The sequence below is a fragment of the Trichoderma camerunense genome (genome assembly GCF_050948025.1).
Source record: "Trichoderma camerunense strain CBS 138272 chromosome Unknown V8C40scaffold_24, whole genome shotgun sequence".
Lineage (NCBI taxonomy): Eukaryota > Fungi > Ascomycota > Sordariomycetes > Hypocreales > Hypocreaceae > Trichoderma > Trichoderma camerunense.
This window is the reverse complement of record NW_028145346.1, coordinates 401,333-420,531: the sequence shown is the minus strand read 5'-3', so window position 1 is coordinate 420,531 and position 19,199 is coordinate 401,333. Positions and strand designations below refer to the sequence as shown.

General features: G+C 48.0%; 7 protein-coding genes and 1 non-coding gene across 8 annotated transcripts; 4 read left to right on the top strand and 4 right to left on the bottom strand.

Moving 5' to 3' along the window:
- Positions 1 to 1,597: 1,597 nt before the first annotated feature.
- Positions 1,598 to 3,869, top strand: V8C40DRAFT_123938 (FAD-dependent oxidoreductase). Its single transcript, XM_083210978.1, has 3 exons — positions 1,598 to 2,211; positions 2,267 to 2,467; positions 2,541 to 3,869. The coding sequence occupies exons 1-3, from the start codon at positions 1,916 to 1,918 to the stop codon at positions 3,787 to 3,789; spliced, it is 1,746 nt and encodes a 581-aa protein (XP_083068151.1). The 5' UTR covers positions 1,598 to 1,915; the 3' UTR covers positions 3,790 to 3,869.
- A 665-nt stretch (positions 3,870 to 4,534) lies between these two features.
- V8C40DRAFT_270694 (O-methyltransferase domain-containing protein) lies at positions 4,535 to 5,994 on the top strand (the record flags this gene model as incomplete). Its single annotated transcript, XM_083220208.1, has 3 exons — positions 4,535 to 4,777; positions 4,846 to 5,409; positions 5,464 to 5,994. 3 exons carry the CDS (start codon positions 4,535 to 4,537, stop codon positions 5,992 to 5,994), a joined length of 1,338 nt encoding a protein of 445 aa, XP_083068150.1.
- Positions 5,995 to 6,634: 640 nt separating this feature from the next.
- Positions 6,635 to 9,259, bottom strand: V8C40DRAFT_257443 (Zn(II)2Cys6 transcription factor). The gene is made up of 7 exons (XM_083218501.1): positions 9,045 to 9,259; positions 8,656 to 8,963; positions 8,268 to 8,581; positions 8,126 to 8,206; positions 7,454 to 8,061; positions 7,210 to 7,392; positions 6,635 to 7,119 (listed from the first exon to the last, which is right to left on the bottom strand). Exons 1-7 carry the CDS (start codon positions 9,191 to 9,193, stop codon positions 6,717 to 6,719), a joined length of 2,046 nt encoding a protein of 681 aa, XP_083068149.1. The 5' UTR covers positions 9,194 to 9,259; the 3' UTR covers positions 6,635 to 6,716.
- A 1,771-nt stretch (positions 9,260 to 11,030) lies between these two features.
- V8C40DRAFT_257442 (cytochrome P450) lies at positions 11,031 to 12,820 on the top strand. The gene is made up of 2 exons (XM_083218500.1): positions 11,031 to 12,101; positions 12,153 to 12,820. The coding sequence occupies exons 1-2, from the start codon at positions 11,137 to 11,139 to the stop codon at positions 12,640 to 12,642; spliced, it is 1,455 nt and encodes a 484-aa protein (XP_083068148.1). The 5' UTR covers positions 11,031 to 11,136; the 3' UTR covers positions 12,643 to 12,820.
- Positions 12,701 to 13,336, bottom strand: V8C40DRAFT_283716 (NADPH-dependent FMN reductase; the record flags this gene model as incomplete). The annotated part of the gene is made up of 1 exon (XM_083222014.1): positions 12,701 to 13,336. The coding sequence occupies one exon, from the start codon at positions 13,334 to 13,336 to the stop codon at positions 12,701 to 12,703; it is 636 nt and encodes a 211-aa protein (XP_083068147.1).
- Positions 13,337 to 13,967: 631 nt separating this feature from the next.
- On the top strand, positions 13,968 to 15,314 carry V8C40DRAFT_123924 (uncharacterized protein). Its single transcript, XM_083210977.1, has 3 exons — positions 13,968 to 14,516; positions 14,592 to 14,896; positions 14,976 to 15,314. The coding sequence occupies exons 1-3, from the start codon at positions 14,165 to 14,167 to the stop codon at positions 15,201 to 15,203; spliced, it is 885 nt and encodes a 294-aa protein (XP_083068146.1). The 5' UTR covers positions 13,968 to 14,164; the 3' UTR covers positions 15,204 to 15,314.
- A 132-nt stretch (positions 15,315 to 15,446) lies between these two features.
- V8C40DRAFT_t198 lies at positions 15,447 to 15,528 on the bottom strand. The gene has a single exon. It is a non-coding gene; the product is annotated as a tRNA-Gly (tRNA).
- Positions 15,529 to 15,694: 166 nt separating this feature from the next.
- On the bottom strand, positions 15,695 to 19,004 carry V8C40DRAFT_257440 (AMP deaminase). Its single transcript, XM_083218499.1, has 4 exons — positions 18,824 to 19,004; positions 17,487 to 18,634; positions 16,313 to 17,433; positions 15,695 to 16,234 (listed from the first exon to the last, which is right to left on the bottom strand). The coding sequence occupies exons 2-4, from the start codon at positions 18,543 to 18,545 to the stop codon at positions 15,922 to 15,924; spliced, it is 2,493 nt and encodes an 830-aa protein (XP_083068145.1). The 5' UTR covers positions 18,546 to 18,634; positions 18,824 to 19,004; the 3' UTR covers positions 15,695 to 15,921.
- Between the last annotated feature and the right edge of the window lie 195 nt (positions 19,005 to 19,199).

Below are 19,199 nucleotides of genomic sequence, written 5' to 3'. Positions count from 1 at the left end.
CATGATCTTCTCGCGCTCTTCCCTCCCGTCGCGCGCGGTGAATCCCTTTCCGATCGTCGGTCAAGCCCTTCCCACTCTCGGGAGAGAAAAATTTGATTGTCGGCTCTGGATCCGTTGACAATCGATGTGGACCTGAGGGCATTCTCCTCCACGCTTCCACTCTACGCCCATTTGCCTCCAGCGAGCCAATTGATAGCAATGACTAATGCTCTTGCTTTCTCCTGTGCTGGTTGTAGGTTATAAAACCCCCACCTAACACCAGAGCTCTCTCACAGCGGCTGCTCTCGGTTCATGAGCTCTGCCACGGCTCTATGGAGATAACCGTATCTCGCGTGAGAGTCCGAGACCATCGCCGTGGCCGAGATTGAATCTTGAAAGCGAGAGAAACCAGCCAAGTGGAAGTGAATTTTGCTCATTACAAGCTTATCAAAAATGTGAACTGAGCTGCAGCTCTTCGATAATCTGCAACTCGCCCATTTCCAAGGGGGCATACAGAACTCGGGATGATATCAAAGTAGACCAACCACACAAGTTGATGAACCATACTTTTCTTCAACCCTCTTCCGTAGACTAACTAACAAGAATGGACATGCTGTCGCAACTCAGCCGAGTATTTGGCTAAACCTGCTCGAAGCAAGCTGTTGCTCGACACAGGTCACAAAACCTAAACCGAGCCATCTCTCCTCGACCATTCAGTCGGGAGAACATGCCCTTTATATACTTTTTTAAGCCGCGGCTTCTGCTGACCAAAGATTCAACCTGGCTTACGTTAATCAAGGAGATTATAATACGAAAGCATCAGCTTCTGGAGTTCCCCGTGGAATAATTGCGTTAGATGCGCTGATCCGGCTGTAATTGTCCCTGTGCCACGTTTTTGAGGGTTGATAACCACGTGGTGTCGTCGAGTCATTCGAGAAGATTGCTGTTAATCCCAGCGATGTGGATCTGCATAAAATAGACGGGCTCTCTTCGCAGGCGACAACGCCCCCTGTCTGGTCTGTCCAATGCTGTATACAGCAACTTTTCCGCCGTTACCAGCCAGCAAACGATCCCTGTCGCCACGATTAGCGAGTGGGTTTCTGCTTGGATTTATGGAGAATTTGCAATCTCCGCTGGGAGAAAATCCAGTCTGTTGGGATGGGAAGAACCGCTTGAGATTGCAAAATGCACGAAGCCTACCCCACACAGAAGCACAGATACGGGCATGTCGTTCTCTCGGCGGCGGGCTCAGTTTGAACAGGCCAAAAGTCGAACGAGTTGTCGAGATTCGTGCCTCGGCTGTGTGGAGTTGTGAGACATGGAATACATGGAATGGAAGCTCGCCTGGGATTCACCGACACTTGGGACGCTGTGGCTTACCGGGGGGCTTCGGACATGTTCCTAATCATAGTAAACCTGACCTGAGACCGGATCCGTGTTTAGTCCATCTTGGGCCAAGCCCGATCTACGATATATGGAATGCAGAATGCAGCCCCCATCTAGGGGGTTTGGCTCGGCTGCAATCCACGGTGAGGGCGGTTTGGTTTTGCCTCTGTGAAGAAGAGGACGGAGCAACATCCCCTCTTGGCACTTTGCCTCCTCGGTTCAACGTTCTTGACATCTCTAAACATAGGAAATATATTCAATAGTTCACCTGCTGGATCCAACGCAATGGAGCCGATTTATGCCCTAAACGCTGCTCAAGTCTTCGGCGGCAGCGACGTCACATTCGCTTGTTGTGCGATCAGTGACCGTCTCCAATCTCCGTGTCTCCAACGTCCCCATAATTGGTAATACGACGCTGTCCTCATGCGATAAAAATGGATCTGTCGCAGGAATATGTATACTGTCCATCGCGACATGTCGTTGGTGTTTCTCTTTTCAATGTCAAGACTCTCCTCTCACCGGATCTTCATCTGCCTCGGATAATAGCAAGATGAAGTTCTCCCTTCAATTGGCGGCCACGGCCACGCTGCTGGCTTCTGCGCACGCGTCCAATTTGACCACAGAAGCTGTTGCTCGCCCGCCTCCTCCTCCTCCTCCTCCGCCTCCCTGCCGTTACCTCCCCAGCGATCCCCAGTGGCCAAATGCTGCCGCATGGAAGTCACTGAACTCGTCAGTCGGAGGCAGACTTATTGCGACCGTCCCCATCGGAACGCCATGCCATGATCCCAAGTATAACAAGGCCGTTTGCTCGCAACTGCAGGCCAATTGGGAACTGCCGCAAACCCAGTTCGTTGCTTCAACCCTCTTAGCCGGCGCATGTCTGACAGAATGCGATATGTAGCTACACGACATCTTCCTCGGTGATGCAGCCCTTCTTCGCCAACCAGAGCTGCGATCCCTTCACCCCCGAGTCTAAGCCGTGTGTTTTGGGCAACTACATCAACTATGCCGTCAACGTCTCGTGCGACGCCGATGTCCAGGCCGCCCTGGCATTCGCAACCAAGTACAACATCCGCGTGGTTGTGCGCAACACTGGCCATGAGTAAGCTGACACTGCTTTGCAACTTCTCTCCATAAGTATGTGTACATGTAGGCTGATTGCGTTTCTCTCGTAGCTTTTTTGGTCGCTCTACCGGCGCTGGCGCCCTGGGCATCTGGACTCACAACCTGAAGAGCATCAGCATCTCGACTTACAAAAGCACCAACTACACTGGCCCGTCGATGAAGGTGGGTGCAGGCGTCCAAGGTTTTGAAATGCTGGAGGCTGCCCATGCCAAGGGCTTTGTCGCCGTTTCTGGAGAGTGCCCAACCGTCGGTGTCGCTGGAGGTTACACTCAAGGTGGTGGTCACTCTGCTCTGAGCACCTCCTTCGGTCTCGGTGCTGATCAGACCCTGGAGTTCGAGGTTGTCACTGCGGCTGGTCAGATCCTGACTGCCTCTCCCTCCAAGAACAGCGACCTGTACTGGGCTCTGAGCGGAGGTGGCTCTGGATACGGAGTCGTTACGTCCATGACCGTCAAGCTTCACCCTGATGCTACCATTGGTGGTGCGAAGATCATCGTCGCAGCCGCCACCACCACGCAGGACAACTTCAACAAGTTTGTGGCCGGATTCCATGCCATGCTGCCCGCCATGATTGATAAGGGCGCCATGGTCATTTACCTTCTCACCAACACCGTCTTCGAGCTCGAGCCCGTTACCGTCTACAACTCCACCTCCGACTACGTCCAGAACGTTGTCCTTGCGGATTTCAACGCCCTGTTGAGCGAGCTTGGAATTACTCCCATCTCCACCCAATACACCACGCTCTCATACTATGACCACTACAACACCTACATGGGCCCGCTCCCCAACGGAAACCTCGATGTCGGCGACTTCAACTACGGCAGCCGACTGATTCCGCGCAGCGTCCTCGAGAACAACAACAATGCTCTCCAGGCTGTCCTGCAGAACCTGACTGCTCACGGTGTTATCATGGTGGGCAGCTCCGCAAACTACGCCAAGCCGGCCGGCGCGGCCAGCAACGCAGTGTTCCCCGTCTGGCGAACCACCACGGTGCATCTGCAGATCGGTACCGTCTGGAACAACACTGCCCCATGGTCACAGATGCTCGCCGACCAGAAGACCATCACCAACGAGTATGTGCCGCAGCTTACCGCTGTGACCCCTGGTAGCGGCGCGTATATGAACGAGGGCGACTTCCAGCAGCCCAACTTCCAGCAGACCTTCTTTGGCTCCAACTACAACACTCTTCTTTCTATCAAGAAGAAGTATGATCCCAACTCTCTCTTTTATGGCCTCCGCCTTGTGGGCAGTGAGGCTTGGACTGTTGATAACAGCGGAAGAATGTGCCGTGCCAAATAGATAGATTTAATGCCGCCTCCAGTGAGCCAAGGATAGTTTAATGAGTAGAGAATATTTTAATAAATAGATTTGACAGTTGCTTTTTACTTTCAGCCAATTGGAGTCATACTAGTCTTAATTCCAACGTGTTCATCATCTACCACTTGTAATTGTAGAATCAACAGACCTATTCAACTTTGTGACAACATACTTCGTCTTTTGTCAAGGGCAGTTGAAGACAGCTGTGATCACTAGACACTAAGATAATTGAGTAAAAACAAGCATGGCCAGTTTAGATGGAGGCTGCTATATCTAGTGACACAGCTCCGTCAACTTCATGCAATGAACACTGCCGTTATTTCAATAGTCAAGGCCAAGAAAATAGAACATAACCATAACTAATCAGTAGTCAAAGAAACAATGAGCTAATGCACGGGTAAACCGGCCGGATGGTTTCCTTGCCTTCTTCTGCGATAGTGCTTACTTGTATGTTTTCAATTCTAGTAATTTTTCCGATTTGAGCCTCATCAGTCGTGTACATATGTCGAACCAGTAGGACTTTGTTCATGAACAGCAGTTCATTCGTTGTTTTCCGAGATGATTACTTATATATACCCTGTTAACATTCCTAGAATAGATGTAAGTTGCAATAGGCTGACCGCTGTTAGAAATTGCTAACGCAAAGATATAGAAGGCTGGTCCCTCTAGAGTTGAACCCTAACATACAGAGGAAAAGTCTCCTTGGAAATCTATTTGTCAAGTCAACATGGCACAAACCACTGAAACACTCGAGAGCTTGCTCGCGGTCGTTACTGAGCTCACCACAACGCTCACGGCCACTCTTCGAGCAAAGAACCTACCTGAGCCATCATTCAACGAAGATGCACCTGGATCCCTACCACCTGATCAAGATATCCAAGGCCCCCGTACAAAACTTGTCGGAGCTCTGATGGATATGCTGCATCTAGCAATGGGCCCTAACGAGTATTTTATCACACAAAACATGTGGGTAAGTGCTATAAAGTCATATATCCTGTCAACATTCTTTTTTCACTGTACTGATGTTATGAATCTTAGCTGGGCAATGAGGCTATGGCACTAGACGTTCTCAACCGCTTCAACTTCTGGGGCGCCGTTCCACTTGGTGGCGCTGCCAGCTACGCCGAGATTGCGACAGCTACGAAACTACCTGAACAAATGGCCCGTCGATTCCTCCGTTTCGGCATGAGCATGTACCTGTTTCGAGAAGAGTCTCCTGGGTCCAACCGGATTGTCCACACCGCTGCCTCTGCATACATGGCCCGTAACCACCATATGCAATCCTTCATGAGTCATTGCCTTGAAGAAGTCCGGCCTGCGGGTGTAGTAATGGCAGATGCATTGCAAAAGTGGTTTGCTGGGCATCCGACAGCAAGTGAAGAGGTAGAACATGCTGCCTTCTATCTAGCGAGTTTTGACGGCAAGGTTGTATCTCGCCCGATGTGGGAATTTCTCAATGCAGATGAGAAGGAAGGCAAGCCAAAAGGATATCGAGCTACTCGATTCGCTGAAGGGTTGCAAGCTCTCGGTGGTATGATCAATACAGAAACTTATGTGGAGACTTTTGACTGGGAGAGCCTTGGTGAGGCTATTGTTGTTGATGTATGTCTCCCACGGATCTAACACAACAGCTCCATATGCTAATTTATCTCACAGATTGGCGGTTCAAGCGGTCATATCAGCGCAATGGTCGCAAAATCCCATCCACAACTCCATTTCATAGTTCAGGATCTCCCGGAGTTACAGCCAGCCTTTGACGAAGCTATGGCATCCGCCCCCAAGCTTGCCGACCGCATATCATTCCAAGTTCACGACTTCTTTACGCCACAGCCTGTTTCTGCAAGCGCATACATCTTTCGCAACATCTTCCATGACTGGCCAGACAAGTACGTTGTGAAGATTCTTCAGCAACTCGTCCCAGCTTTAACTCCTGGGGCTCGCATCGCGCTGTTCGACATCATTATGCTTCCAGACTACGATGAAAAGCGGCAGCGACCACCTCTACCGGTGAGGAGGATGCAAGGTGCTTTTGATATGCAGATGTTGGTTCTTTTCAATGCCAAGGAACGTACAGCTGAGGATTGGGTCGCCGTATTCAAGATGGCAGATGATCGGTTCCGGGTGAATGCTATAAAGATGATCCCAGGTGCTAGTGTAGGGCTCATTGACGTTGTATTCGATGGATAAGGGAAGGATAAGAAGTGGTTAAAGGAAAAGTTACTCTAAAAATATACCAGTGAAATGTTTATAATTGCATCACTGTATAATCTCATCTGTGATTGTCACCTAAGAATCTTGAGTAATGAGGGTTCTTCAGTGGTTTCTTATTGAGCTGAGAATGTTAAAATAGGGTTCTCTTTGAGTTATAGCGAAGACTCTCAAGTGACTAGTCCAGCATATGACGCAGGTAAGCACGATCAGCGATAGGCTAAGGCATGCATACTTTATCGTTGTCTCGGCCATAACTTAATATATACCTCTCTATCATCAATTCAATTCCCTGCCCTCGGTACCGATTCAACTGCATCTATCCATATTGCCCTTTTCGGATCACGGCCCGTGGGATCCAGGCTCGGCATCGGCCCGAGATCGCCAAGGCTTTGGCTTGGGTAGATTCAGGTCTGCCAAGCAGCCGAGGAATCTAGAGCATTATCATCCCATTTATCCCGAGATCTAACTCAGGCCGTCCCTTGGCACTGACCGTGCCGTTTGTGGTTAGCCACGCCATGGGTAATTATTTGGTAAAAGAAATACATTCATGAATTCGGTTTAGGCCTCACGGGGTGCATATAGAAGTAACATGTTTTTGATCATTAAAAAGTAGTTTGACAAGAACATTACACAAAGCCCAACCTAGACTACATACATGAACATACAAAATATTAAGCGCATAAGGTATCATATTAAGATCATGATGAAAAGTTCAACATATCGACAAAACTAAAAATGGATGCCTCAGCTGTAAGGGCATCAATAAAATCCGCCTTGGTGACATTAGCACCAAAGAGCTCTAACTGAAGAGCAGTATCTGGGATAGAGCTCGGAGGGGGCATCAACTCCGCTACTGGCGTCACGTCTTGCTCGGGAAGAGAGTGGGTTAGAGAAATACTGGCAGCGTCGTCGGGGAAAAGCTGCTGGATGGCCTTGCCGAAGATACCTCGGCACACGGAAGCGACTGAATACGTCTTTTGCAGCTCTTCCAAGATCATCATACACATGTTTAGCATATTTAAGCCGAGGCGTCTTGAAAGAGCGTCGCCGAATTTGCAGTTGAGAAGGTAGACTTGCATTGCTGGGACTAGAAGCGTGGGCCTAAACAGTAGCATTAGTATACATCTCGGTCAAACAAAGACAGTTGGACAATAACAGTCGAAAGCACTATTGAATGAAGAAATAACTCACGTCATTGGTCCGGCAAAAGAAAAGAAGTTGCCCTGAGCGAGTGCATAGACAATGTTGCAAGTCTTTGAAGCAGCAGACATTGCTTTCCCCTGCATTTCCTGCTGCCATTCTCTCTGGCGGTAAGAGGGAAGATCTGAAGGAGCCTCTACACTGCAAGGTCGGTAAAATGTGATTAAGATGGCCCTTTATCCGTCGGTTAGTGAATGGTAAAGCGAGGAAAGGAGAATATTGAGGCAGTACTAACTGGTAGTGTAGCTGCAAATGGTAATAGTAAAATGTCGCCAATCGAGATAGGATCGGATCTGGGTGCTCTGGCATATTAAAGCGCATAAGCTCTGCCTCGAGAGTATCAATCTGATTAATCGTGGGTTTCGGCCGTCGGAGTTGGTAGCATGTCATAAGAGTCTTGCCCAGCAATTTCGTCATTTGTATCAGCTGAATCCAATATTCTGCCAACCGTGGCAGGTCTCTGGGGAAGAACGCCGATGTCACAGACTCTGGTATGCCCTCCAGGTCCACGGCAATGTCTGAAACCAGCGGATCAGGAGTGTCGGACTCATCAAGATTGATCCGCAAAGGCCTTCCCAGCGAAACGGAAAGCCAACGATCTCGCCAGAAGCACGTCCACCATAGTCTCCGAAATAGTGAACGCTGTCGCTCGGTTATGGATGGATTATATCCGATGGCATCAATATCGCGGTGGAGACCGAGGACATGACACAAGTTAATAGCTCGGCCACTCCACTGCCATGGCTGCATGTGGTCCTCTATATCTGAGTTCCAGAAGCCTAGTAGCAGCGCCCCTTGTAGAAGGATGAGGTTGTTTTTCTCCCCGCCGTTGTTATATACGCACTAAATGTACGTCTTAGCATTGTCTGAAAAGGAGAGATGATGGAACAATGATGAGTTGACTTACGACTGCACGAGCAAACATCTCGGCTTTGAACGCTTTTCGAGATGTAAACCCTTCATTCTCGTATATCTCTGCAGGTACGTACTGTGGTCCGTAATTAGTAATTGCATACACCACAAACGGTGTGGATGGAAGAAATACTTACGTTGGAAGAAATGGTATAAAGACCCCATAGTAGTATAAGGTTATACTCTTTCAGTCGTTTAGAGCGATGATATTCCAGGAGCTTGTCCGCTTCCAAGATGGGCATGATCGGGTGGACATTGTGAAAATATGCCCGGATCAAACTATCACTTGCTGTGTCTGATAAAAATGAATAGACGCCTTTACGGCGGAGAAAGGTCTTTTCATCTTCGGTTAAGGTGGTTGGCTTTGCTGCCGGCATGAGGAGATGCTTTGGTATGAGATGATCGGTTGTGCATATATGCATGGTTGATGTAGGCCCCCCAGTCTGCTCACCTGCATGGGTTTAGAGTTAATAACACGCTGCTGCATAAGATTATGCACCTAGATGATCCTTCCGGTTAACATACCGATGTAGTACGGGACTTGGCACTCTCTTCGTGGATGTCCCAGGGCCACTTCTACCATCTCAACGCCGAGCTGTTCCTCATCCGCGGCACTTGGCTCGCTGGACGCAGCTGAAACCTTGGTCTCAGGCGTGTCCAACGGCGCTTGTGAGTCTTGCAATGGTACAATTTCACCCCCCGGACTAGAATCCGGTGACGAAGGATTGGCATTGCTTTGGTTAGCGGTATCCCGCATTGCCGCCGAGCTTTCAACATAGTGACGGGGTGCCGGGAACACAGTAGTGCTCTGCCGATGGCTGTGGGACGAGTGGCTTGGAATCAATCAGTAACCCGGTTTGATGATATAAACAACATCATTTCCCATGATACGAGTACACGGACGAATGGCTTACCGTTTGCCTTGTCGCGGCTTCAGGATGCATTCCGTTTGGTCCTGCTCGCAACTAATACACGGCACTCCCGTCATGGACACGCTACATCGCACCTTGCGCACCCGGCAGGTTTGACACGCAATAGCCGAACGATAGCGGCGAGTCGACATCTTGACGCAGTTACGAGTATTCTTGCCTTGACACAGAGCTACTGGACCATTGAAGGGATCTTTGCCTGTTGGGAAATAGAAACGAGGAGCTTCGACGCATGGAAACCTCGGAATATTAAACCTCGGACTTGAATCCCACGTCAGCCGAGGTCGGGCCTGTGATTGGCTGAACGTATGGCATCCGACCCAGTTATATGATTAGATTGAAGCCTCCCTGTCACGGGAATGATTACAATTCAAGATGAGTAATCGCGACATCTCGAGTCTGAGGAGAGGGAGAACTACTCCAAAATCACACGGAAAATTCTAAGGGGTTTGCCAGACAACTTATGTCGCGATTGATTGAAATATGAGTCAAATATGTAAAGAACTTTCACATGGCAGTTCGTTGCCGACTGTGATCAGTAACGGATCTGGGCAAAGTGGGAACTACGGAGCGGCCACTCGGGATGCTCCGAAGTGCCGAGGAATCCATGGATCTGTTTAAACATCCATGGATGCAACACGTTTATTCTAACCACCTGTAGCCAATGAGCATAAATTTTTGAAAAGGATTGCAGATCCAATAATGCCACGCCGATCCATATCGAGCAATGTATTTATACCCAAATCGTCCCTTTACCGAAAATTCCGAGCATCTCTAGCGCTCGAATTTATCAATTTTTGACGGGTACTCATGAGCTCGATGGAAAGCAGCAAGAGCTTTCGCGACATATAGAAGCGAGGGCTTAACATATATAGCTATGAATTTTTTTCATTGTTTCGCCAAGTAATAAACCACCTACTGAAGCTCCTGTCAGTCGCCGTCGAAATATTCCAGGCGATGTCACAAAACTCTATGTCAATCTCATAAGATCAATCATTGTTGGCGCCCATACTGGACTCTGAGCTACAATTTTAAAAGAATACTTAGACCAATACACACTTACTACGTATCTTAAATTTTCACTAGCAGGATCGATGGAATACAACACCATGTCAAGACATAATAGCTAGGTAGTACTGTATGGGGCCGCCTCAACTATGGAGACGTCTAACCGATCGCGAGTTTAGCTCTTTCGGCGTGAGTAGCCGTCTTCCGGGCCGGTATTTGGTGCTCGGGCCCGTTTGGGATATTTTTACCTAAATAGGAACATGGCAGAAGATGTTTGTTGGCTGGCCTTTGAAAGAGTGAGTTCCTCTGCTCCTGACGCCGATCTAGATCGCAGATCACAGGTTGGTCTGAGCTACTGGGTCGCACATGATTATTCTCGTATAAGAAACAAAGGTCGCCTTCAAGAAGTCTGTTGATATCGTTCCACCTTACGGAGATAGGCTCTGGACAAATTCAAGAATGAAAATGTTAAAGGAGTATCTAATTGGCATCAACAAGTACGCGCGGCCGAGTTTTTGAGCTTTACAGTCTTTTACAACATGCCGGCGCCTACAGTTGCACTTTATCGCAGCTATTCAGAAAGCGCACATAGAAAACCAGAAGAAGACCGATCTAAAATTTCTGAGCAGCGAAATCGAATGAGACAAGACCTTCCCAAGGTCCCCAGTGTCAACGGCTTCTTTGAGAGGATTCAATAGCAACATTGTCCTTATCAAAACAAATGTTAAGCAGTCTTGACTACAATCGGAATTCTTATCCCGGGAGCAATCTGTTGAGGTTACAAATCCCTTGTCGTTCTATTGCTGATTTGTAGAACTAAGTCAATTATGTTATAGAATGGGAATAATAATAATCTTGATTAAATGTCATCGAGTACCGGCGTCTCTGTGAAACGTATGCAAGGGAGACTATAAGTTTTGGCATGCATGGATTTCCACAATTGTGCGTAGGATTCAAGCGGCATGACCACATAACTAAAACCTGGTTTCGCAAACCCCTCAATTTGTATCGCTCAACAATCTTCAACATCAAAGCTGGCCATAGAGCCGCTTCATCGACATCAGCCATAATGGCGACTGCTGCTGCCAATCCAGCTTTGTTTGTGGCAGCTCTGAGTCCTGTATCCATTGGGGTGGCTGTGATTTCGATCTTGCTACTGAGGCTCCTACACGGACTGAGTACCGATCGCCTAGGACACATCCCCGGCCCCTTCATTGCTCGCCTTACTCCAATCTGGTACTGGTATCTTACTTGGAAAGGCATTGAATGTACAATCATTACTGCCTTGCACAAAAAATACGGACCTGTAGTTCGCATTGCTCCCAATGAAATCGACATTTCCGACGGAGCGGCTGTCAATCCTATATACGTCGACAACGGCGGCTTTAGAAAGATTGCTGGATACAGAAATTTCGATATCAATGGTTTTCCTACCATATTTTCAGTAACAGATCATACTCATAGAGCAGTTCGTGCCAAGGCTGTATCGCCCTTGTTTGCGCAGCAAGCAATCACAAACGGCAAACCGGCTATGCAGAAAATTATCGATACAACACTGGTTGAGCTAGAACGTCGAAAATCTCTGGCAGCAGGCAGCCCAGTTGATCTATTAAACCTCTTTCGTTCCATGGCGATGGATGCCTTGACAGAATATCTGATTGGGGAGTGCTTTAACAGCGTTGGCACCGAAAGACTTAGCGCAACTGCTTTCGTCGATAATTTTGCTGCGGGCGGTCGCTTCTTTTATCTTCCGAGTTGGATATTCAGCTTTGCTGATAGTTGGGCTGCGAAAATTGACAAGAATAAACTGTCAATAAGCACGAGCACAGATATTGTCCAGGAGTTTGCAGCCAAGGTCGTGGATGACAGTATCGCCCAAGGAGAGAAAGAAACATACCAAGGACGGCTTCTCAATGCAAATCTCTCGCGAGAAGAGACTATAGCACAGGTAATTGATATCATGTTTGCAGGCACAGATGGTGTTGCCAGGATTCTAGCCGTCTTCTGCTGGCATCTTGCCCAGGCACCCGATCAGTGAGTGAGCCTTAACTACACGTATGAGTACCCTGTTAACCGTTTTTTCAGGCTTGAGCGTATTTACAAAGAAATCATGCAGAACCCTGGCGTTGACGCTCGATCTCTCCCTTATCTATCAGGAGCGGTTAAAGAAGCTTCCCGTCTAGCACTGGCCAATCCCACTCGTCTTCCTCGGGTTGTCCCACCAGGAGGACTGAATGTCCCAGGCCTGCCGACCATTCCAGCTGGCACAAGCGTTGGAATTGGAGCTTATTCGCTGCATTTCAATCCCGAAGTGTTTCCAAAGCCATATGAATTCGTGCCAGAGCGCTGGCTGGAGTGTACGCCGGAAATGTTGCGAGATAGTTTTCACTTTGGCAAAGGCCCGAGGCAATGCATTGCCCGCAATTTTGCATCTGCAATTGTGTGGTGGGCTTCTGAGGGTTTACCTCGAAGCCGTGTGTTAGATGGCGCAAGACCGGTGGTAGAGAAGATTGAGATTGTAGAGTGGTTCAATAGTAAGCAAGTGGGTGATAATATTGAGCTTAGCTGGGCATAGAATAGAAGACTCTTTGACTTTAAAAGATAGGAGTATTGCATATGTCAGCTATCTATTCTTATTTTTCTTTGGTTGCCGGGGGATTCTTGATTGCCTCTTTCAGCTCCTCGAAAGCCTTCACAATATCCTTCTTGTTCTCAGTGCTCCAAATCTCGCGGGATTTCTCGCCTAGCTCGCCCTTATGCATAGCGGCAAGGATGTCTGATGTCTCACCATTCTTTGCAAATATGAGTTGAGGCCGTGTAGGGCTCACGCGAAGCTCTGTTCCCTCAAGCGAGACCTTGACTTGTTCCGAAGCATTCTTGCCGCCGGTCATGCCGTAGCTTACGATAGCTGCTGGCTTCCCAATCCACTCATTCCTCAGGTAGTCAATCGCATTCTTTGTGCTTCCTGCCACGCCGTAGTTGTATTCAGGAATGACCAAGACGTAGGCGTCGTATTTGGAGATTTCGGCACTCCAGCGGCGGCTGTGTTCGTTGGCATAGGTTGCCTGGGAGGGAACTTGGTATGGAACAACGCTCTCGTCGTATATCGGCAGCTTGAAGTCTTCAAGGTCAACCAAGGAGAGGTTTGTCTCGTTTCCGTCTTCCTTTTCCAGAATGTCTTTGACAATGTTGGCAATTGTTGGTCCAACCCTAACAAGTCTGGTGCTAGTGATGATGATGGCCACATTGGCCTGTCTGGATGCAGTCATTGTGTTTGAGACTCAGAGGTGGGTTGTTGGTAGCACAATGATAAGAAGTGTGGGAATGAATCGATGGCGAGTAAGGGATAACAGCGATCACTGACTGGACACCTTCCAAGCTTCTTATATCTCCAGCCAGTTTCAAGTCCGCTTCCTCGGATTCATCATGTCCGTAATAATGAAGTGGAGAAACATTCTCCGCCTTCGATTTAATGATTATAAACACTTTAAATCAATATAGTAGAGTTGAATGAGGACGCATTATAATTCCGTGCAAGATACTACAGTCTTCTAATCCTCTAGGGTCTAGGGTGGTAAGCGATGTATTCAAGATGGCGTTATTCCCATTCTAGAAAGAGTACATGAGTACACGTGGGGGATCCTCTGCATCTAAAGTTATCTAAGTATTTTATACATAATATTTAGAGATTAACGCCTTAGAGCTCTTCATAAGTGTGAGTATTTGTACGGAAAGTAAAGTTTCTTATGCTGAACTCTCGTGATCTTGATGAGGATTCTTCATAAAACCCCGAAAGAATCCTGGTAAGCGGGGTCTATCCCAATTAGGAAAGAGTACAAAGGTACATTGATCAAGGCGGCAAAATGTTTTGTAAACGTCGGAATTCCAATAATGGCATCACACAAACACACGCACAACAGAGATTGAGGACAAACAATTCCTCGACCGTGCTCTGTATCTTACTCCGTCATATTCTCTCATCTAACTATCCCTATCTCGACCCCCACGTTAGTACGTGGGCTGCTTCGGTACCTAGCTCTGCATGATGCTCTCTAACCTGTAGCTGAACGAGGCTCGACTCCGGAGTGCTACTACCAATGGAGAGCAAGCTTGAGTTTATAAATCTGTCACATCCTTCGCAAGGGTCTTCTTCCAAGTTACAACGCCGCGCGTACTCACATGCCGCTCGAGTCTCTCATGCTAGAGTGAAGCATGCTCGCAAAGCCGCGAATCAGGCCAACAATGTAGAGCTGAGTATTCCGCCTATGAAGAAAAGTCAAGCCGGTGAAGTCACAGAGCAGAGAGATAACCGCTTGGTCGAAATTGTACCCGAGAAGTACCCTGCTCTGATACCCGATCCTGTCGATCAGCTCACATCCAGTCGGCGGGACCCTTTTGGGTGCTTTGTTAGGCCGCTTTCGCCACTGGAGCACTACCTCTTTGACCATTGTAAGTTGGTTTGTAGCTTGCCATTGGTGTTTCAGCGGAGATTTTTCTCTTCTTTTGCTGATTACTAAACTCCAGATATCACAATAGTCACTACCCAATATGGATCCAAGTGCATGATACTCAAGGATCCAAGCATCCACCACCACCAGCTACGGATAAGCTGGATCCAGTTAGCTATATCCAACGTGGACATGTTGAGCACTACATTTTTATCCACCTGCCGCCATTTACATCAAGCTTACGGGAAAGAAGAGTACATTACTCTGGCGATGCAGTATAGAATCCTCTGCATTCGCGGTATTAGAGAGGCCATTGATGCTGGGAATTGCTCTGCCAGAGACTCCATAATTGCCACGATTATATCTTTGACATTAGACGAGGTAAGTGACCCTCATATGACATTGAACTTGCCTCATAATGATACAATCTGACATGGTCGGACTGATGCCATATGTATAGATACAAGCTGGCAATATTGCTGCATCTAGGCAGCATGTACGTGGGCTTGCAGAAATAATCCACTCCTCCGGAGGGCCGCAAACACTTGGTATGAATGGCTTATTGAAGCACCTGTTTGAGAAATTGGCATACGATATGGGGCTTCTTTTAGACGAAGAAGCAAGTCCAACAGGGCTCATCGATTATGTTGCTCAGGGCGGGATTAATATGCCGAGCATCGCTACCTAGAGACAAGGAACATACAATCTGCCATGATTATCTTTTCCACATCCTTGCACAACGTCTCATCTCGCGTTTCTCCACACATCATCATATGAACATTCAGCAGCACAAGAGTGGTACATATGTAACATTGATAACATTGATACTACCACCATCACCAAGGCACAAACAACCCCACCAATGTCCATCACGACTCCATGATAAATCGAACCCACAAAAATCATCGCCAGGTGCAAAAATGAATTACAATGCGTAATCTGGGAATCGAACCCAGGGCTCCCCGACGTTGCTCGGATGGCAACGGAGAATTTTACCACTAAACCAATTACGCTTGAATGAGATACAGAAGGCCAGCTTTTGATATATGCCTCTTCTCACGATTGGAGATGAATGATGCTGCTGAATGGGCATGGTCGCGACTTAGAGCGCTTCATTTGGCTATTAAAGATAAACGAAAATGGAGACTGGGATTAATTGGATATAGTGGAAAATAGGTATTGTGCTCTGAAGCGCTTTTGTTTTTGTGTTTCATCTATATGGAGTACAATCTATTAAGACGGCGTGAGAGGGCGCGTGTTGAGCCGCGCTCCGTATTATCTCGTCACAGGAAACAAAGTACGTTTAGTACTAGGCCTGAAATATTTCCTACATGTATCATATCAAAACGCAATTTTGAAAGAATTTAAAACCAGATCCCATTCCCTAACGAAACCGTAGATGCACCTCAATCAGTCCCCGGGCTGGGAAGCTCAGTAGACTGAATACCCCAGCTATCAACCTTGGTCAGATTGCGGCGACTAGTATCCCGACTCAGAATTCCGGGAAATATCATCGGATCATTTCCAGAAATGTGCACATCTGCAGCTGAACTGGGCGTCTTTCGAAGAGATGATGCTTCTGATGTTGGACTCGTGATGCTTGATGCAGCTTCTGTCGCACCAGAGGAGGGAAGGTTTCCAATTGACGATTTTGAGGTCAATTCGCCACTGATGCTCTTCTTCTCAGGATTTGGATCAAATGCAGCGTATCGGCTTAGTCTGTACAGCAGCAATTTAATAAATATAATCAGCAAGATATTCTTATAACAATAATAAGAAAAGAAGAAAGACACTTACACCTCTCGCTCCGTCAACAAGGTAGAATACCTAAACTCCTCTCTCCGGTCAGGAACGTTCGTCTTGGCCATTGTGTTTCCTTCTCTGCCAGGCTTGTCAAAGCAGGGCCCCAGCCACTGCGCCTTAACAGCCGCCTCGTAACCGCTCTGCTTAACCGAGTTCTTGGCAAGCTCGCACATATCCGTCGGACTGAGCTTGTAGATTTGCGCGGCAACAGCGTATTCCTCCATCAGAGGCTCCTTTGTGTATGCAAACTGCAGAGGATCGTCGGTTGAGAGGGACACGTTGAGACCTCGTTTGAAGTATTGAGGGAACGGATTGCGGTCATATGACAGGAACAGGGCATTGTTGCTCAACGGCGACATGGCCACCCCGATCTGTTCAAGGTAAAACACATACTGCAGCAACGGGACCTTTCTGAGCAACACTCCGTGGCTGATGCTGTGGCAGCAAAGCGTCGCGACGGCCAAATGCTCCGGGTCTCCAGCTTCAGCACAGTGAGGCCGCAGGATGAGAGTGTTGAAGCCACGCTTCTTGCGCCAAGAATTGAGAGACGCCATGTTAGCGAAGAGATAGTAGATCCAGTAGTTGTATGGCGGATTTTGTTTCGTGTTCCACTCCTTTGGAACGGGAAACTTCCTGTACAGGCGCCTCTCAATCTTACTCTCGTCGTCGACGCTGTCGAGACCGACGACGCGCTGGAGAAAGATGTGCAGCTTCGGGTGACTGGAGGGGTCCTTTGTCACTTCAAATAGTGGCTGGAAGACGTTGGTAACGACTTGATCAAACGACTCCATTAGGCCGTTATCCTTGTAAACATCATATAGCCGAGGAATCTGGATGAGCCAGCGGACGTTTTGCGAAAACAGCTTGTTGTCGACGACCCAGGCTGCTAGTTTGTCCCATTCATCTAGTGATTTACCATAGATGGATAGACGCCACTCAGCCATTTGGTACTTGCTGGCTTCGAGATCAGAAATGACTTCCTTGGTGAGCTCGGCTAGATATCGGCCCTTGATTAGGTTGTCCGTCTTCAAGAAGATTTCTCGGAGTCGAGATTCTCCAACAGGATTGTATTTAAGGTTGAACTTGTCAAATCGGTGGAAAGAGTCCACGTGGGCCTGTTTTCAGGTCAGCTCACAACGTTATCATTAACAAGTCGTGGATAACATACGTGCATATCAAGCGTGTCAATGCTCAAGTCATACGCCGTAAGATTAATACTAGCAAACACCTCGGCAAGCGTCAAGTGCTTCCCGTCACGGAACAAGACAACTTCATCAGGGTTCTTCTTCATCCTGCTCTTGATAAAGCGTAGCAGGTGCTTCTGATTCATGGACGCCGAGTGGTGCACGTGAGTGTCTACTTTTCGGACATTATAAAAGTCTCTGTGAGGCACCTTTTTGCTGTCGGCGGTTTCCTGATACTCGTTTAGAAGTGCGTACAGGTTGAATTTGCCTTCGAGGTATTGGAGGCGGCGGAAGGCAAAGCTCTTGCTTGGTCCATCTGACGAGGCGGTAAGGATGCTGTCCAGGTCCATGTAGAACTGCCTGATGGTTGGGATCTGGAAAGCGGGTGCTTCGGAATCGGCACCCTCAAAGACCTCATAGACACCAGCATCGCTCAGCTTGAACGTCATGCCGTCGTCCTTTGAAGGCAATGGCAGGACATGCTCCATGTCGAAGCTATCTCCAGGCTTGTCTCCTGGGGGATAAATCTGCCAGTCGGGACTATTTCTAGGATCATCGCCATATCGCTGCAGCGAGAGAGCCATGTATTTTTGCCTTAGCGCGATAATGTCTTGGATGCTCTTGGAAATAGAGCTCAACTCTGCCGTCACCTGTGGCTGAGGGTCGAGGAAGTTGATATTGGAGATTCCTCTAGAGGCTTCAGCTGCGAGTCTAGCGTTGTCGAGCCCCGACATAGAGGCTTTGCCAAAAGACTCGGGCAGCGCAGAGTCGCCCTCATATTCGAGACCACCGCTTGATGCCAGAGCTGCGACGGGGTCATTATACGAGGATGACACAGCGTCCGCAGCACCGGAGCCGTCTAGCTGGCTTCGCTGATAGAACAGCTTGGCATCAGCCTGGGACATTTGCCGCTCAACGACCGAGTCGTAAAAGGTAGTGCGGTGAGGAATATCTCTTGGAAGCACGCCATCTTGAGGAGTCTCGGGCGGCTGAGGGGTATTTTCTCTGTCACTCTCTTCTCTGTCTCTGTGATGAGAACACATTTTGGGAGGAGGGTAATGACCCAATCACCGCAGCCTTTTATTTTACGGCTGAAATGGTGATGGATAGTAGGTTTTTTTCTCCTTGCTTTCTAAAGAATTTGGCGTCAATCGATGTTTATTTGATACAGATTACAACTATGAACGGCTGACGACATTTCTGAGGCATATTGTTGACGTAAGACAACAGCTAAAAACAGGCTTTGGATAGAGTGCGAAACCTCCACAAAACAAAACGGAAAAAAGAAAAGAAGACCAAAGAGAAAAAGAGCTCCACGTACCAGAGCAGATAGAGGATGGTTTCAATGGAGTTATAACAAAAGATATCTGATAAATAGAGGTTAAAACAAAATAACAACGGGCAAGAGCAGTAGTAGCACAATGGAGTCGCCAATCTGCGAAACCTTTTTTAAGTTTTGGAAATCTCCCCAAAGAAGAGCGACATCTCCCAGCTCTTTATACTCCAGAAAGTCCTACTAAAGAAAAAAAAAATGAGTCAAAAGTATAATAAACACTGAACTAATGACACACAAGAGCCGCTCCGGGATCCGCTTCGGCCGGCCGCCACCGAAGCCGCAGGTGAGCCACGGAGGGTGCCTATAAGCGGGGATATGCAGCAATCAGGGATCAAGCCGTATCAGTCGTATATGCGTGAAT

Bases quoted from the DNA above. Each gene is read 5' to 3' on its own strand.
- V8C40DRAFT_123938 (XM_083210978.1), top strand. From the start codon at position 1,916: ATGAAGTTCTCCCTTCAATTGGCGGCCACGGCCACGCTGCTGGCTTCT. The intron at 2,212-2,266 runs GTTCGTTGCTTC...TGCGATATGTAG, and splicing joins TGGGAACTGCCGCAAACCCA to CTACACGACATCTTCCTCGG. The intron at 2,468-2,540 runs GTAAGCTGACAC...TTTCTCTCGTAG, and splicing joins GTGCGCAACACTGGCCATGA to CTTTTTTGGTCGCTCTACCG.
- V8C40DRAFT_257443 (XM_083218501.1), bottom strand. From the start codon at position 9,193: ATGTCGACTCGCCGCTATCGTTCGGCTATTGCGTGTCAAACCTGCCGG. The intron at 8,582-8,655 runs GTATGTTAACCG...AAACCCATGCAG, and splicing joins CCAAGTCCCGTACTACATCG to GTGAGCAGACTGGGGGGCCT. The intron at 8,062-8,125 runs GTAAGTCAACTC...ACGTACATTTAG, and splicing joins AGATGTTTGCTCGTGCAGTC to TGCGTATATAACAACGGCGG.
- V8C40DRAFT_257442 (XM_083218500.1), top strand. From the start codon at position 11,137: ATGGCGACTGCTGCTGCCAATCCAGCTTTGTTTGTGGCAGCTCTGAGT. The intron at 12,102-12,152 runs GTGAGTGAGCCT...CCGTTTTTTCAG, and splicing joins CTTGCCCAGGCACCCGATCA to GCTTGAGCGTATTTACAAAG.
- V8C40DRAFT_123924 (XM_083210977.1), top strand. From the start codon at position 14,165: ATGGAGAGCAAGCTTGAGTTTATAAATCTGTCACATCCTTCGCAAGGG. The intron at 14,517-14,591 runs GTAAGTTGGTTT...ACTAAACTCCAG, and splicing joins GCACTACCTCTTTGACCATT to ATATCACAATAGTCACTACC. The intron at 14,897-14,975 runs GTAAGTGACCCT...CCATATGTATAG, and splicing joins TATCTTTGACATTAGACGAG to ATACAAGCTGGCAATATTGC.
- V8C40DRAFT_257440 (XM_083218499.1), bottom strand. From the start codon at position 18,545: ATGTGTTCTCATCACAGAGACAGAGAAGAGAGTGACAGAGAAAATACC. The intron at 17,434-17,486 runs GTATGTTATCCA...ACCTGAAAACAG, and splicing joins TTGACACGCTTGATATGCAC to GCCCACGTGGACTCTTTCCA. The intron at 16,235-16,312 runs GTAAGTGTCTTT...GCTGCTGTACAG, and splicing joins TTGTTGACGGAGCGAGAGGT to ACTAAGCCGATACGCTGCAT.